Raw genomic sequence first — 14,992 nt, forward strand, 5'->3', positions numbered from 1 at the left:
TTTTTAAAAAGGTTATCCAAAGTAGCAAAATTTTCTTTATTATAACATAACTGTCTACATTGCTTATTCGGGAGAATGACGTCTGCACCCACTTCAGCATTACCACAAATACAAGTGGTAAATGAAGCAGAGCTGCAAATCCTGCTCGCATCTGGCGTAACTTTGAGCTACTGGCCATGCGGACCTGCTGATGCGAATTGTACTCCTGTCTCTTCAATTAGCACTGGCCTAACTGTTGAACCTTTAGTGGATTTTGAGGCCGCAGCTGCTGGTGCGGAGGTAGAGGCGATTAGTTTGTCAGACAAGGAGGATGACAGCGAAACCATTGGTAACACTGTGCGTAAAGAGACGGAGGTGCTCAATCTGGATGGACCAGATCAGGACGGTCCTGGAAAAAAAAGAAACGCCCAGCAAAGGAAGAAACGGCGCGACAGAAGCGGAAACGTTTTCAGAAGGAGGAAGCGGAGAAGAGAAAGAAAGAAACTCAACACCTATGGTGTAAACGAATTCAGGTTGTGCTCGTTCATAATCCATACGACTTTAGACTTGGCAGTAGAGGATACTGCGATGCCTGGCAGAACATTTATCGTGATCTGATCAAAGACAAACTGCTAGCACCGGACGAAACATCTCGGGGGAAAATTCGCGGCACAACTGTCTACCATGTCGAAAAACTATCAGAAGAAGTACATTGAAAAGCCAACGGGAGATGTGCCACCGATGCAAACTGAAGTTGATGAATTGCTCGCTGAACTGTATCAACTCAAGCAGAATGGTCCTAAAGAGATGTCCGAGAAAGACCAAGCCAGTGCTAAGCGGATCAAAGCATGCAGGCTTGGTATGCGGACGGGTAACAAAGTAAAAGCCATCAATCAGCTGGACTGCGATTCAGATGCTGACGATGCGCCTCCAGAGGGATCTGAAGCAGCTATGCAAGCCGTCGAACTGGCTGACATCGAAGCGACCACAATCGGTGGAACAGCACGGCGCGCGGCAAATTTGCAACTTACGGGTAATTAAACAGGAACAAAGGGATATTAAGATACTGCATTTCGTGCGACCCAGCATTTTTTTATTTAACAGATCCTTCATGGAAGTATGCCATTAGCGCCCGGAACAGCCTTGTAGAAACGATGCAGTCGTTTGGTATTATGGTGCATGAGCAATTATCACTAGATTAATATGGTCTGCTTTACAGTTTCTACATTGGATACAACTGCAAATGAAGATGACTCTTTGAATTCTACTGGTCGGTCCAGTTCTGGATCGTCCAGTAATGGGAAAGGGAGAGAGAAAAAAACTCGCCGATTGAAACCGCCAGCGGAAAAGGTAAACAGAAAAGATCCGGCATTACTTCTGGAATTTATTGTTAAATCAGCCAAAGAAACAGCCGCGGTACAGGAGAAAATCTGGGATGAAGAGAAAAAAGAAATGGATAAAGAGCGGAAAGCGCAGCAGGCGAAATTGGATCATGATAAGGAACAGCGAGAAAAGGATCGTGAGTTGGAAAAATACAAGCATGATTCGATGATGGAACTTATGAAAACAGCTTTTAATCGCGGTCATACATTGTAATACGGGACTGACCCGGGATCTGGATACCCAGTTTAATAACACTCTGGTACACTGCGCCTAATAAATAAGATATTCTTCCAGTGTCGGTGGTCCGATTCCAAATCGGTTCTGAACCAAATCATAGCGATATAAGCAAGTATGAAAGTTTGAGAATAGAGCAGAAACCAGATAAGCTTTGCTAGTTTGCTGCAGTAATATTTTCTGGTTTTGCCAGTAATTACCGAAAGCGAAATACTGAGTTATCTTTAGAAATCCGAATTCCACAGCGCCTCGGCATATAGACATCCAGTAATTGAAATCAATCTCTTCCGGCGTTAGGTCAATTCCTCGAAAGGGCGTTTGGATTTCGTTGGTTAGCTTGTACGCTTTGTCGGCATAAATACAAAAATCAGGAGTGTCCCATTGGAGATATTTTGCTCGCAGCCGATGCACCAGTTTGCTTTCGGCTAGCATAGCGCTGTCATGCCGACGGCCCATCACGGGTCCATACATATTTGCAATCATGCCGTCCGGGGTTACAAGAGACTGAAATTTTGTGACATGTTGAGCTTCATGGCCACTATAAAATTCTTTGGAGAACACACCCGGTTGACAGATAGCCCTTCCGGTGCCGTCGAGAAAAGCCCAGCAGGTATCTAAATTCCGAAAAATTAATTTAAGATTTATGGCATGGTGTCCCGAACTTTATAAAAAATCAATCCTCTATATTTATTGCCATATCTGCCATTAGAAGCCCTGTGCACTGCCGCTGCGTAACTTCTGACACGATTCTGGTCCAACCAGTTCTGGTCTAATGATTCCAGCAAATGTCCATGTTTTTCATATAAAAGATCAAGCATGGTGTTATATATGCGGGATAACTGTGACCTCTCGCGACCGAGTAGCTCCATGACATCTCCCCATCTATTTGGATATGCCAAGCGGCGCAAAACCACGGCCAAACCAAGCTTTGCTGACACTCTTGTGCGGTTTGAACAGGTTATGTAAGTCGGTAACTGAAGCGCTTCAAGGAGCCGCATAAAGTCTCCATAACACTTTATGCGAAAATGAAACTCAAACTTCTCTTGCTCCATATTCGCCAAATCAACTTCATGTCGTGAGTAAAATTTTTCCGAATCCAGCATCAGATTTCTTGCAACAAACAACGCGGACAACATCAAGGTGTTATACATCTGCTGAAACACCAGCTTCCGCTGCTTCTTGCGATATGGGCGGATAAACATTTTCACCGTAAAGTTATAAACTGAGTTAACTCAGAAATGCACAGTAGGATATTCGGGACTAACCCGTTACTGGATGATCCAGAATAACGATCGAGAATTTGATAAACATTCGCAGCATCACGTCAAACCTAATCCGAAACCAAAGAATTTTATTTGCCATTTACTTGCAACCGCTTGTAATAATAGTACTGATTTATCCGGCCGGCCGGGGTGGCAGTTCAAAAGAATTCAAAACAAAAATTGTGTTATGTACATTAAACGAAAGATCATTTATCCGACATTAGCGATGCACAAAAATAAAACAACAATGTATACCACAACATCTGAATTAATCGCGTTTAATCCCCATATAAGTTTCATGTCGCTCTAGAAAAGTATCTGAGATCTCTCTGTCCTCTGCAATGCGGTCTTCGCGCACGCGAAGATCTTCCTGATCACGCCTGGAACGTAGCTGCTTGTCTTCGAGGAGACGCATGGCAGCAAGGTGAGCCCTCTGCGCAGCATCCATCTCCAAACTATCTTCCTGAAGGCGCATCTGGGATCGTACCAGGTCTTCAGATTGTCGCGTTAATCGCACCTTTTCATCGAAAAGAGCACGATCCTGTTTCAGTCGCTCTTTCTGCTGTCGCTCGCTAGCCCAAAACATTTTATTCCGCCGTCCTCGGTCCCGGCTTCGAGGGCTTGGAAGCCGCTTTTTCTCACAGAATTTTGTCCAGTGCCCAATCTGCTTGCAACGGAAACAAAACGGCACATCGGGTTGGACATCTTTCACCTTCACTTCCTGTTCAGCTGGCTGATGTAGTGCAACTACCTCAGGATCGACCTGTTCTGGACTGACCAGCGTGGCGCGAAAGATGCCGCGTCCAGTTCCTGCAACCGTACGAAATTTTCTTGATTTACAGTACAGTAAATCTTTTAAAGAAATAACGAGCACATACCAGCTCTAATACGGAGATCCGTTTCGCTGAATGCGCGCCGCTTGTTATACAGGCTTAGACGGTTTTGCCATTTTTCGCCGACTGAAACCTCTGCGATATCCCCAGGTTCGCCGCGGCCCTCTACAAATCAAATCAGATTGATTTTTAGTATGTAAGCAAAAAGCGGTGCATCATTTAATACCGTGGCTACCTTCACGGGGAATTGAATCGGTTTGCAGTGCTTCAGGCGCGTGGTTTTCCGCTGGATCGCCCAGTTCTGGACTGGCCAGTTCGCGTTGCGTGGCTTTCTTGAATCCCACGACAAGAAAATCTTCCACACTGTCGTTATCATCAATAACTATTAAAAAAATGAATAATGTAATCAATGTGCCAATTAGTCTTGACTGCTCAATAGTCAGCAACATAAATTCATGAACTGACTGCTCATTGCATTTTCTGTTCAAATACTGTTTTAAGAATCAGGCAATGCACGCACCTTCGATTTCGCTGTCAGTTTCCGCCATCCTGTTGCCCCTGTTGCGTTCGCTTAACTTATCTCCAAGCGTAGTCAGCAAGTGGTGCAATTCTGATGTCTTGATCATACCATTCCCTTCCGTATCAAAATGACGCAGACCTGTAACAACAAATCACAATAACTTAATAAAACTAATCATGATTATCTGTAGAAGTATCTTGAATCTTGTATCAGCAGTCTGTTGGCACAACATAAATATTTTGTGTTATTTTATTCACCGTAAATGCTTTAAGAGTTTAGACAAGACTAGAGTACTCGTACAGTATTAGACCTCATCGTAAAAATTTGTTGAAAAATAGTGATGCTGCGCATTACGTCTCACCTGCATCCTGCTTACTTGCAGATACTAATTTCCAACCTACACGGTCGATGTACATTTCAAACCAACATAGATGAAAACAACTGACAATTAAGATGAATTTAAGACATTCGCGAACCTAGCAAACACAGACCGAGAAAAAAATTACCGAAGCAAGCAGCCAGAATCCACAGGTGCCACACCAACGAGCTCACTTGCAGATTAATAAAAATTGGCGATACGCTAACTTGTGCAATGGCGCATGCACTATGTTGATTACAGCTAGGAAGGTCATAAATGGTCGTTCAATTAGTTAGAAACTCAAACAATTTGCGCACGCTGTCATGGGTATGATATACCTTCAATGAACGAGTCGTAGCTGTAGGGATCCTTCGAACGGGAGAACTCATGTAAAATCGGGAGGAACACGTCGAAGCTAATCCTCTGGTCAGATTTATAATGCTGCTGCCTGCTGATATTTCCGCACTTCAGCCTCGGTTGGATTCTGACTGAGAGCTCTCACGATCTCCCAGCTGTCCCGCAAAGGTCTTGCCGTAATGATTTCAAGTGCAGCAGTGAGAAACACGACTGATGTTTATCAAATAAGCTTCATAATTATACTAGGGTCTACAAAATCAAGTTTGTTAACGGTATTAAATGCAAGAACCTTTCTATTTACGAAATTACGGCGTTCACTTTGATAATTTTTTACGGCAATTTAGTAATTTAGTAAGTAGCAGAAGCTAAGAGAGTTGATCGAAGTAGTACGTGACGCGCATTTGGCCACGTGAAAATTTTCATATCGCTTGGTTTTTTAATCGCTTTTGCGCACTTGCTGTGATTAACCGATTAATAAACCGATTAAAAAGCTGAAATTTTCTGCTTAATCGCGCTGAAGAGCGCACGACGAATGACAGGGAATCCCATCACAATCATTTTCGCAGCCTTTGAGCATCACATCGCAAAATCTGCCCTCCATCTGCAGATCCCCCAACTTGCCGAAGAAGTCCTTGCTCAAGTCTACGTAATTCGGATCCTCCAGGAGAGCCGCCTGAAGTTCCAGCGGGGGTGCTCCGAGTGACATGATGAAGCGGAAAGGTGGGAACTCGGAAGCAACGGGATAGCGGAATTACAGACCGATATACTACCAGAATAGTAGTATACTAGTGGTAAAGTGGAATTAGTGGATCGTCAGCATTGAAGAGCTGCGCGGTCTGGTTATCGTGTTAACTGAAAGACGAGTATACAACGTAATTGCACACATCGCAGTTGCAAGCGATACGAAAACTAACAGAAAACTTGGAAATTGCTATGAACCTCCGGTTTCAGTTACTGGCTGGTGAACACATGTGTGGATTCGTGGACAAGATATTCACTTCTTATCGCAAACCGTGCGTGTTAACGCTGCAGTTGCTTATTGCGCAGACGGATTCTTCCGCACCGACGCCAGTGACTCTTTCCAGTCATCTGCCAAGTGACAACTGCTCTGACTGTGAGCAAATTGGAGACTATTAGTTTCCCTTTATCAGAACTTAAAATGGCACCAGCCAAGATATTTATTCTGTCGGCCAGAGAGTGCTTTAATTGCGACCTAGACACCTAGTACCAGCCTGTAAAATTTGTCTTGTAATTTCCACAACCGAAGAAATTTCTGTGCAAATTTGTGGTGTGAAGCGAGAAGCGGCTCACGTTCAGCGATAAAGTCTTTCAAATGATTTCAACGTGTTGCGCCGTGGTGCAGTGGTACTGCCTACGCGGATCTAACGGCGTAGCCGGGGTTCGATTCCCCCATCGGCGCCTTTTTCAGCAGTTTCTCGGTTTCCCTCGGACTGCGCCCTGCTTAGATGGTAGCAGATCGTGGTTCGGTACGTCCACTTCGGCTGTGAGACCAGTGTGCTAACCTCGAACGGGAGGAACAGAGCAAAAACGAATAAAAAGATAAAATGAATAGGATGCGGTAAGCTGCAGCCGCCGCTTAAAGGATCGCTTAGTCTCGCTACGAAGACGTAGCGAAAGCTGCAAAGGGGGTGTGAAGCGAGAAGCGGCTCACGTTCAGCGATAAAGTCTTTCAAATGATTTCAACGTGTTGCGCCGTGGTGCAGTGGTACTGCCTACGCGGATCTAACGACGTAGTCGGGGTTCGATTCCCCCATCGGCGCCTTTTTCAGCCGTTTCTAGGTTTCCCTCGGATTGCGCCCTGCTGAGAGTGGGTTATACTCGTACTATGCAGAGGTGGTTATAACTGTGTGATAGTTTCCGCTACAATTGAGCATGCAAATACCGAAACGCTTCATCCCTTCCGCACCACGTTGGTCAAGTAGCTGCACATCAGCAAATTCCTTCGTGTACTTTTTTATTTCGCTTAGTCAGCCACCCGAGCACCGCTTTGTCAGGGATTATAAGTGCATTACAAACTTTCAAACGAATACGTACTAAAATCATGTTAAACATAAATAACGATGAAAAAACGCTGAAAATATTCACACCGGAAACGCACCGGAAGATGCATGTGCGGCACTCTGCTCCAACCATTAATAAAACCGCAACCATACATACAAGCTGTGTTACTGTACCTCTGATTTCGGATCCGGTGCCGATTAATAAAGCTGTACCGAACCATTCAATATTTTGAAGTGCTCTATCCGAGTTGGTGTTAACAACTTATTGTATGGAGGCGCCTTTTGCACAGGAACTGTACGTCGATGTTTATCGCATTCTGGACACTTTCACAATACGGATTTCTTTGATATTCTTTGCTTTGTTTCAGTTTTTATTAATCACGTATACAAATTCACTATAAATGTTAATTCGTTTATATAAATTCACTATTATCACGTAATGAAATTTTGAAAAGGTTTCGTCAAGCGACTCAAGCGTAACGTAATGGCAAGTGTGAATGTGAACTTATTCCTTTAGGTAAAAAACAAAGTCAAACATCAATAACTGTGTCTCAGACTCTCAATATGATGAGTAGTATGACAACGCTCCTTTCTATCTGTGTACGATAAACCTATACGATACGCGCAGTTAAGCGCCGCAGCCGCGCAGCGCACAACATTGAACGAAGATAAAACCATTGTTGCTTGTAGTGCAAAACTGCAGATCTTGTAACGACTTCTAAAATGCCGGTGGGGTACATGTCCCTCATGTTTCGTCAAACCATCAACCAGACATAAAAGGGAGATTCGCTCCTATAAAACGAAAAGCAAAAAACCTTTCTTTGCCCTCATCACTGCACAACCGAGGCCTCGGATGGTCTTGGGTAGACGGCATTCGTGCATGGTCCAATTGTCCGTAATCTCATCGTAAACCTCGATGCAATTCTCACAGTCTCGCTGGCACCACGAGAACGTAAATCTTCCCTTCCACATATCCACATCCAGCCAAATTGCGTTTTGTAACCATATCACCTAATTTGGCATAAACAAAGTACTGTACATGCGTGTCCGTAATTCCTGTCGTAAAGGTACAGCTAGCGCGAAGTTGGTGCTTAAAACAATGACCACTTCAATACTTTTATCGGATTGTCTAAATGCATTTCGCAGTCAGTCCATTATCACCGACCATATTCCAGCCACCATCCGCCAGGCAGTTATTATTCTAATTTAATTATTTAGCGAGCACCAAGCCACCAGCCAGCCAAGCCAAATGCATGTTACGTGTTTAAGCAGTGTGGCTTGGCGCGCCATAGTATGGAGTTTGGCGTAACACTTACAATCAAATTTGTATTTAGATACAGTATTTCGTTGTATTGATTCGTCAAAAATTACCGGACACGCTTATACAAACAATGTGCATAGTAACTTAAGTATTGTATTGTACATACAGAACAAACAGTGGTTACCTCAACATACGATCTGACTAAATGAGGGCATCACTTGTGAATCCGCCGCATACCAGTGCTGAATTTTTGCCTATGACAGCTAAACCGCAGCTAGATATGCCATACGGCATTTCGTCCAGCTGCCAAATTATATATGTATTATAGGCAGATTACATATTACACGCAGCCTTGCTGTTCTTGCCGTCGTAACCACCAACACAGAGAATTACGGTAAGCCTAGGAACAAGGCAATTAACCGTTTTACAAACATTGTTAACTTCCAGTTGCCAAACTGGTGGATGATTTGCTGTTATCAGTTAATTGCGCTACCGTGTACTGGGGTACATAAGGCTTTAACGTTTTTAAGGCTTTTAATGCAGAACAAGATTGTCGACGATTCCACGACGAAAATGATTAAAAAAAGTAAAGAACTGCTATGGTACAGTACAACGCCCTGTAAGGTAGCGCGGTGTTTGAGACGATGTTCCGCGGGAGTGTTCCGGAAACCGGCGACAAACCGATTAAAATTTCCGACGTGACGGCGGAAACATTCGGCAACGTCTTGAGGCAAGTGGTACTGCTAAGGCTAACTCGTACTGCTAACAAAAACTACCGTATGTGCTTTGAAGGCTCTAGGTTACGCAGTCAAAGCGTACTGCTGTTTATTTTTTAAGCGACGTAACACTGCTCGTTAATGTTTTCCGAAAATTCCTTTCAGTTAAGGCCTAATCTTTGATAAACGTTAATTAGCTATTTGTACACGGATCGCACGGATGATTTGAAAATGGAAAACGCGTTTGAAACTCTGTACTGCGCTGAAAAATACGGGATTCCATCGTTGTTCAATCACTGCTCCCAGTTTATAGTCAGCCGGTTGGACAGTAGCAATTGCTTGATCAGTCTGGAAAAGGTTCGTACCTAAAAAAGCATCACTGAGCAATTGTGAGCATTGCCGAACACTTCCAAAGATTTTTAGCGATCATTATTTTCATATTTTATAGGCACTGCGCTTCAGTGCCGACAGCGTGATCAAGGGTTGCCTGGAATTTATCGATGCCAACTGCAAAGCAGTGTTGGACACCCCACAGTTCCTAGCTGTCCAACACGAGATCCTGGAGAAGATTCTGCAACGCAATACACTGGCTGTGGATGAGAACACGGTGTACAAAGCGGTCGACAGGTAAAACACAATCAGCATCATTAAAACATTTTTCAAGTTCTTGCATTTCATTCATCTTGTAGATGGGCGTCCAACGCATGCGCCGAGGCCGGGATCGACAGTTCCGCAGAGAACCGACGCCAGGTTTTGGGGGCGGCGCTGTACCTGGTGCGCTTTCCACTGCTGACGGATGGGGAAATCGCCAATGGACCGCTAAAGGTTACTCAGATTCGGCATGGCCTATTCTATCAAAATACGGCATTGCTTTTATGGACCTTGCAGAGCGGATTGCTGTTAAAGGAAGAATTCTGCGCCATCTATGAGTATTTGTATAAGCACGGCGCCGATAAACCGCACATTCCGTTCCCGGCTACGCCGCGTGTTCATCTTTTGTCAGACTATCCGGTGCGACATGCCAGACCGCGACCCGGTGCACTTTTAAATCCTCGTCGCCGATGAGCTATCGTTGGCATTAAACGTAGCGAGCTGTTCCTTTGAATACGGCCCGGCTGGACAGCATATCAAGAATTCCATGTTAAGTTTACAGTCCAGGTTACAGGAATTGCTCACAGCAGCGTTTGTCACGACAATAATGTTATCGTGTATCCGCTTGTTTGACGGGTGACAACGTATTTATTTACAGATACCTGGTACTTTGTAATTCTACTTTCACGTAATGTTTTAAATTTGTACAGTGAAACTTTGTTGAGCTTGCCGCTGATTTTGGCAACTGTCTCAGATCTACGATGATGTTTCATGTTTGTTCCTGTTAATTTTGGAACTTGCTATTTTGTAAAATATAGAGCGGACCAGCAGCGTTGTACGTGGTACCAGCGGTTCGGCTTTTTTAAATATAATTGGATATTTGTACCTTGATATAACAACTTACGCACTACTAGCCTGATAAAATGCCCGATAGCATGTGCAAACTATTGAACCAGCAACCGCCTATGCGGAATTTACGTTTTACCACCGGTTCTTTTGCTGCAGTAAGGCAAATTGTGGTTGTGGCAAATTAGGGTAGTAAACCTTATTGTTATGGTAGCAACTGCATAAATAAGTTGCTTATCGTTAATTGTTAATTACGTCGCATTCATTAAGAATGCGCACCATTGCATAAAACTAAGCACGGCTAATTTTAGATTTATGAATTCTCAACGCCAGCTGGCCGCATTCACTGCCCCTTCTCCCTCCACCTCAAGGGCGATTTTGATCCAGCATTCGGTTGGCGCACCCGCTCCCGGGAGTCGACGGAAAACGACGCGGCGGGTCTTGGTCGTCCAGAAACGCTGCAGCAGCTGTCGGCGCCATTCCTTCGCCACCTGGTCCGCTTCCTGGCGTGCGTCGGTATCGGAACGAGCCGGGTGTGGCAGCAACGACAGCGGATAGTGGTTTTCCCATTTAACCAGATCGAAAATGACGGTCTTCTGCAGACGCTCGTCCCCGGTGATGTCGGCCCATCGCTTGCACACCCTGTCAACAAAAATCGTCTGATAAGTCGTCCAGTATAGCAGCCACGGTTGCTGCGGCACTGACGCCAAAACGGAACGACTTACACGGTGCAGTTGGTCAAATCAATGACATCCAGGAACGAGAAGATGTGCACGATGGATTCCTCGGGTAAATCATGGAAAAAGCATGGCAAACTCGAGCCGCTAGCACTCGTTAAATTGTCAGACATTTCGCCGAAAACTAAAGTCGTCACGTCACTGAAATTTTACTAACGAACGAAGCAGAGATAACCTCTTACGAACAACACGGGATGGAATAAAAATTTTACCGTCAGAATCGAAAGCGCAGCTTACGGTCTCACTCGAATGAATGCGCGATGACTGGAGAGTGGAGAGCCAGATGCTAGTTAAACGATGTTAAAGTAAGCGCACAGGGACGGCAGCGGCAAACGGTATTCGTGCGACACTAGAAGTACAGATACTTACTATATAGTACATGCGCTGTATCAGTCGACTTTCTCAGTTATTTTTGGAAATTTGAGACTTAGTTCTGATTATTTCCTTTATTGACTTTTGAGATTGCTTTGCAGTACCGTAAAGAATTTTTCTCTGAGAATTCCTGTACTTAGTCAACATCGGTGATCGGTTGTTTGGAGACTACACCTTTGTCACTGACTCATTATAGTCTGTGGACTATTTCTTCCCAAAACGGAGATTTCGACGATGGCAGCGAGCCAGGAGGAACCTGTTGCAGCTACAGGCATCGCCAGACGTTTGGCGCGCGCTCTGATCAGCGGGAGTCACTACGACGTGGAGTTTTCTGTTGGCCGTCAGTATGGGGAGGCGAGGACGCTACAGGCACACAAGTACGATCGCCTGTGGTGTTTGCAATGTGCACTGTAATTCTGCAAAAAGACTTCAACGTTGACTGCTTTCAGTGTTTTGCTTCCTTGCAGGTTGTTGTCGGGTATCAGCAGTGACGTGTTTGATCGGATGTTCTACGGGAGTCTACGAGAGAAATGCGACGCACCTATTGATGTTCCAGATATGCTGCCAGATGCGTTTCTCAATATGCTCAGGTGCGCATTTCCATAGAGATGCTATTTTCGTTAAAATTTTCCTAACTAACTGTACACTCTCGGAGAGTGTACAGTACAGATACGTGCACGTATTCGTGCAGTTCTCTGCACGTTATGATTTTAGTTTCCTGCGTTTCGGCTATCCCCTTTAGCACAGGGTTACCAATTTTTCTGGTTTGCTCCAGTAATTCAAGCACGAGTTCTTTTTTTGCTAAATATTCTCTCGAAGTGTCTCAGGGCAACGGTTTTCACTGAATTGCAATACTTTAAATAAATTGGTATTGTTGCTTGGAAATGGAATTTCAACAGTAATATGAAACATTGTGAAAATCTAGTTAAGTAATTTATTGTATAAAATGTTTTTTTACCTTTCCTGGAATGTGAATGGCCTTGAGGGACGGGGTTTCTTCAAACAAACTTTCTTTATTTTCTAAATTTTCAAAAATTAATTAATTAAAAAACAGTATTTCAACTGGAATTATTACAGTTACTTATTCTAAAATAATAATGATGCGCATTCATCTATGCGCAGGTGTTTCACGTTCACGTTTCACGTTCTATATTAACGCAGTTTAATACAGAGCAATTTTAATTTGTACGAATAATATAATACACACCCTTGAGATGCACGTAATTTATTCAAAAATTGGGTGCAGGATTTTACATAAACATCCTAAGTTACTCCTAACAAAAGTACACGCAGGTTATGAATTAGCAAGTTTTATAATGAAATCATCATTTTCGGCTGTGCTGCCATTGTAAGTTACTCGATTCGGGCTCAACATCGGAGAAGGGGCGCGGAACCTGCAGTGCCCGTGCCCGCACACATATTGTTATGGCATATAATACAATAATACCGGGTGGCCGAACAAAATGGCTCTGTCCGCTTTTGCTTGACCCTCGCAAACTAATTGATGCACTGCAAATTACTTAGGCTTGTTCGATAGACAATTTTATCAGCTACAAAAACCAATAAAATGTTTTCGAAAAAATCAAGAGTTCCACGTTAACAATGGTGCCAAATAATATCGTATCGAAATTTTTAGTGTCCCAGCTCATAAAGTTAAAAATTGTGTCTCAGTTTGTTTTCGTCGGTAGATCTATAATTTTTTAATTGTTCTATCTAGTGAAGGACTTCAAAATATTGTTGACATGGTGCATGCCCTGGATAAACTATGCACTAAACAACCTTTTGACTTTTCGACAAAACTGCGTTTTTTACTTTGTTGTTTTGAGTATTTTAGTTTTGAGTATTTGAGTATTTTAGTTACAGTTTTTTACATCATGACGGGTGCAACAAAAATCGTTCAACTGGCAGTTGTAAGTGCGTAGTTACCCTTTCAAACACAGGTTTAAACCAGGACTGATTTCGAAGCGATGATTTGAAAACTGAAACTTTGAAAATTGAAAATAAATTATGATAATTTGAAAATTGAAAATATTTTTCGAAAAACCTGCTACCGCGTTTCATGAGGATCAAATGTGGAGTCTCAAACCATTTGCTCCCTGGTCAGACAGGGTCACATGAATGTCGCTGTTTTTTTACAGTGAAAACCAGAAACAATCCTTCTTTCGAAACGGTAACGTGGTAAAGCTTTAACGTATTTAGTTGAGTACCTGAAATTCTGGTATTTAAACAGGAGGGAATTTGAAGTTTGTTTCCAGGACATCATTCAACTCTACCCCTTTTTATAAAGGATTAAAAAAAAACAGATTCTTCTTGAACTAATGGTTTGACTGTCACTTTGACATATCTCTTATACACTTTGGACATGGCTCTTTCAAATAAAACTAAGATTCTTTCAATGAAGAAGCACTGACCCATGGCACCTCAGTAAGACAGATGGCCATTTTGTTCAGCCACCCGGTAACTGCATTGTGGTAACGCGTAAATATACAAGCCTGTCGGCAAATTGTCAATTGAGCATGTAATGGTAGCGATATTAGCGCTAAGTTGGCGCTTGCATGATCGCCACTACTTTCATCGCATTGCGTAATTGTGCCTTGCAGTTATGGATTGTCTCTTACTGCACCGACCGTTTCTACCCACATTACGCCAGGCAATTACGTACAATATTCTCATTCAAATATCTGGCGGACACGCAAACCACCAGCCAAAATGCATGTTGCGTGTAAAAAAACAGTGTGGCGTGGCGCGCGTCGTAGTAGAGTTTAAGCGTTACCCGTACATTTCTAATCTTTGCTGTATTTACAGATGTATATTGGACTTGTTGGCTGAGCTGCCTGAACATGATGGCTGTCTTGCTTTATTAAGTTTTTTTTTGTAAACTGTTTTGATAAATTGGAGAAGTTGAAATTCCCAGAAACCTAGATTCGAATTTTCCATATTTTCTCAACTGAAAATTGCTATTCGGACTGCTAAACAGGTTTTGTGTACCTAATTGCCGTTTCAATAATTTTTGCATAATTTCATTTGACACCACAGTTAACAATCACGGATTTTTTAGTAGTAAATCTGTCTAGCGAAGGCTAAATAGTTTACAGTGCGATAAGTGTTGCACGAGAAACAAACCATAAAACAAGCGGCGATTTTGTGCGCAGCTACGCGCGTTAACGCTGTATACGGTATAGTACTCATTTTGTCCAAAATTTGGCTGCATTCGTTTTGGTTTGGGCACTGGGCACGCCCTTTCGACCTTTGCAGATGAAATATAAAGCATATCACGGTAAGCTATCAATTTTGAAATAAATGAAACTTGTCTGAACTGGAGGATGAAAAGTGCCTTGGTAGGCTTTATTTTTATAAGTAATTTGGAATTAAATACCGTATATAGACAAGTAAATGGCATACAGTACTCATTACGCAACACACACCGCAGACTAATTACTCAGTACACACCTCACTAGTAGGAAGTTCCTGATAGGAACCGTGGATAATCATACTACATCAGATGCGATTGGAAGAATTGCA

At 43.1% G+C, this 14,992-nt stretch overlaps 4 protein-coding genes across 4 annotated transcripts; 2 read left to right on the top strand and 2 right to left on the bottom strand.

The window, feature by feature from the left end:
- The first annotated feature begins 397 nt into the window (after window positions 1-397).
- Window positions 398-1,531, top strand: LOC129590570 (uncharacterized). The gene is made up of 4 exons (XM_055485872.1): window positions 398-1,012; window positions 1,084-1,146; window positions 1,199-1,329; window positions 1,391-1,531. The coding sequence occupies exons 1-4, from the start codon at window positions 664-666 to the stop codon at window positions 1,529-1,531; spliced, it is 684 nt and encodes a 227-aa protein (XP_055341847.1). The 5' UTR covers window positions 398-663.
- A 1,445-nt stretch (window positions 1,532-2,976) lies between these two features.
- LOC129590571 (uncharacterized) lies at window positions 2,977-5,632 on the bottom strand. Its single transcript, XM_055485873.1, is given in 7 exon segments — window positions 2,977-3,668; window positions 3,737-3,856; window positions 3,918-4,073; window positions 4,212-4,349; window positions 4,908-5,019; window positions 5,021-5,081; window positions 5,454-5,632. Coding segments are annotated over 7 exon segments (1,308 nt in total). The 3' UTR covers window positions 2,977-3,126.
- A 3,220-nt stretch (window positions 5,633-8,852) lies between these two features.
- On the top strand, window positions 8,853-9,989 carry LOC129590572 (BTB/POZ domain-containing protein 6-like). Its single transcript, XM_055485874.1, has 4 exons — window positions 8,853-8,938; window positions 9,122-9,281; window positions 9,373-9,551; window positions 9,614-9,989. The coding sequence occupies exons 1-4, from the start codon at window positions 8,853-8,855 to the stop codon at window positions 9,987-9,989; spliced, it is 801 nt and encodes a 266-aa protein (XP_055341849.1).
- A 695-nt stretch (window positions 9,990-10,684) lies between these two features.
- Window positions 10,685-11,315, bottom strand: LOC129590573 (uncharacterized). The gene is made up of 2 exons (XM_055485875.1): window positions 11,087-11,315; window positions 10,685-11,003 (listed from the first exon to the last, which is right to left on the bottom strand). Exons 1-2 carry the CDS (start codon window positions 11,209-11,211, stop codon window positions 10,685-10,687), a joined length of 444 nt encoding a protein of 147 aa, XP_055341850.1. The 5' UTR covers window positions 11,212-11,315.
- Window positions 11,316-14,992: the final 3,677 nt, after the last annotated feature.

Source organism: Paramacrobiotus metropolitanus, unplaced genomic scaffold (genome assembly GCF_019649055.1).
Source record: "Paramacrobiotus metropolitanus isolate TYO unplaced genomic scaffold, Prichtersi_v1.0 Parri_scaffold0000040, whole genome shotgun sequence".
In the NCBI taxonomy this organism is placed as follows: domain Eukaryota; kingdom Metazoa; phylum Tardigrada; class Eutardigrada; order Parachela; family Macrobiotidae; genus Paramacrobiotus; species Paramacrobiotus metropolitanus.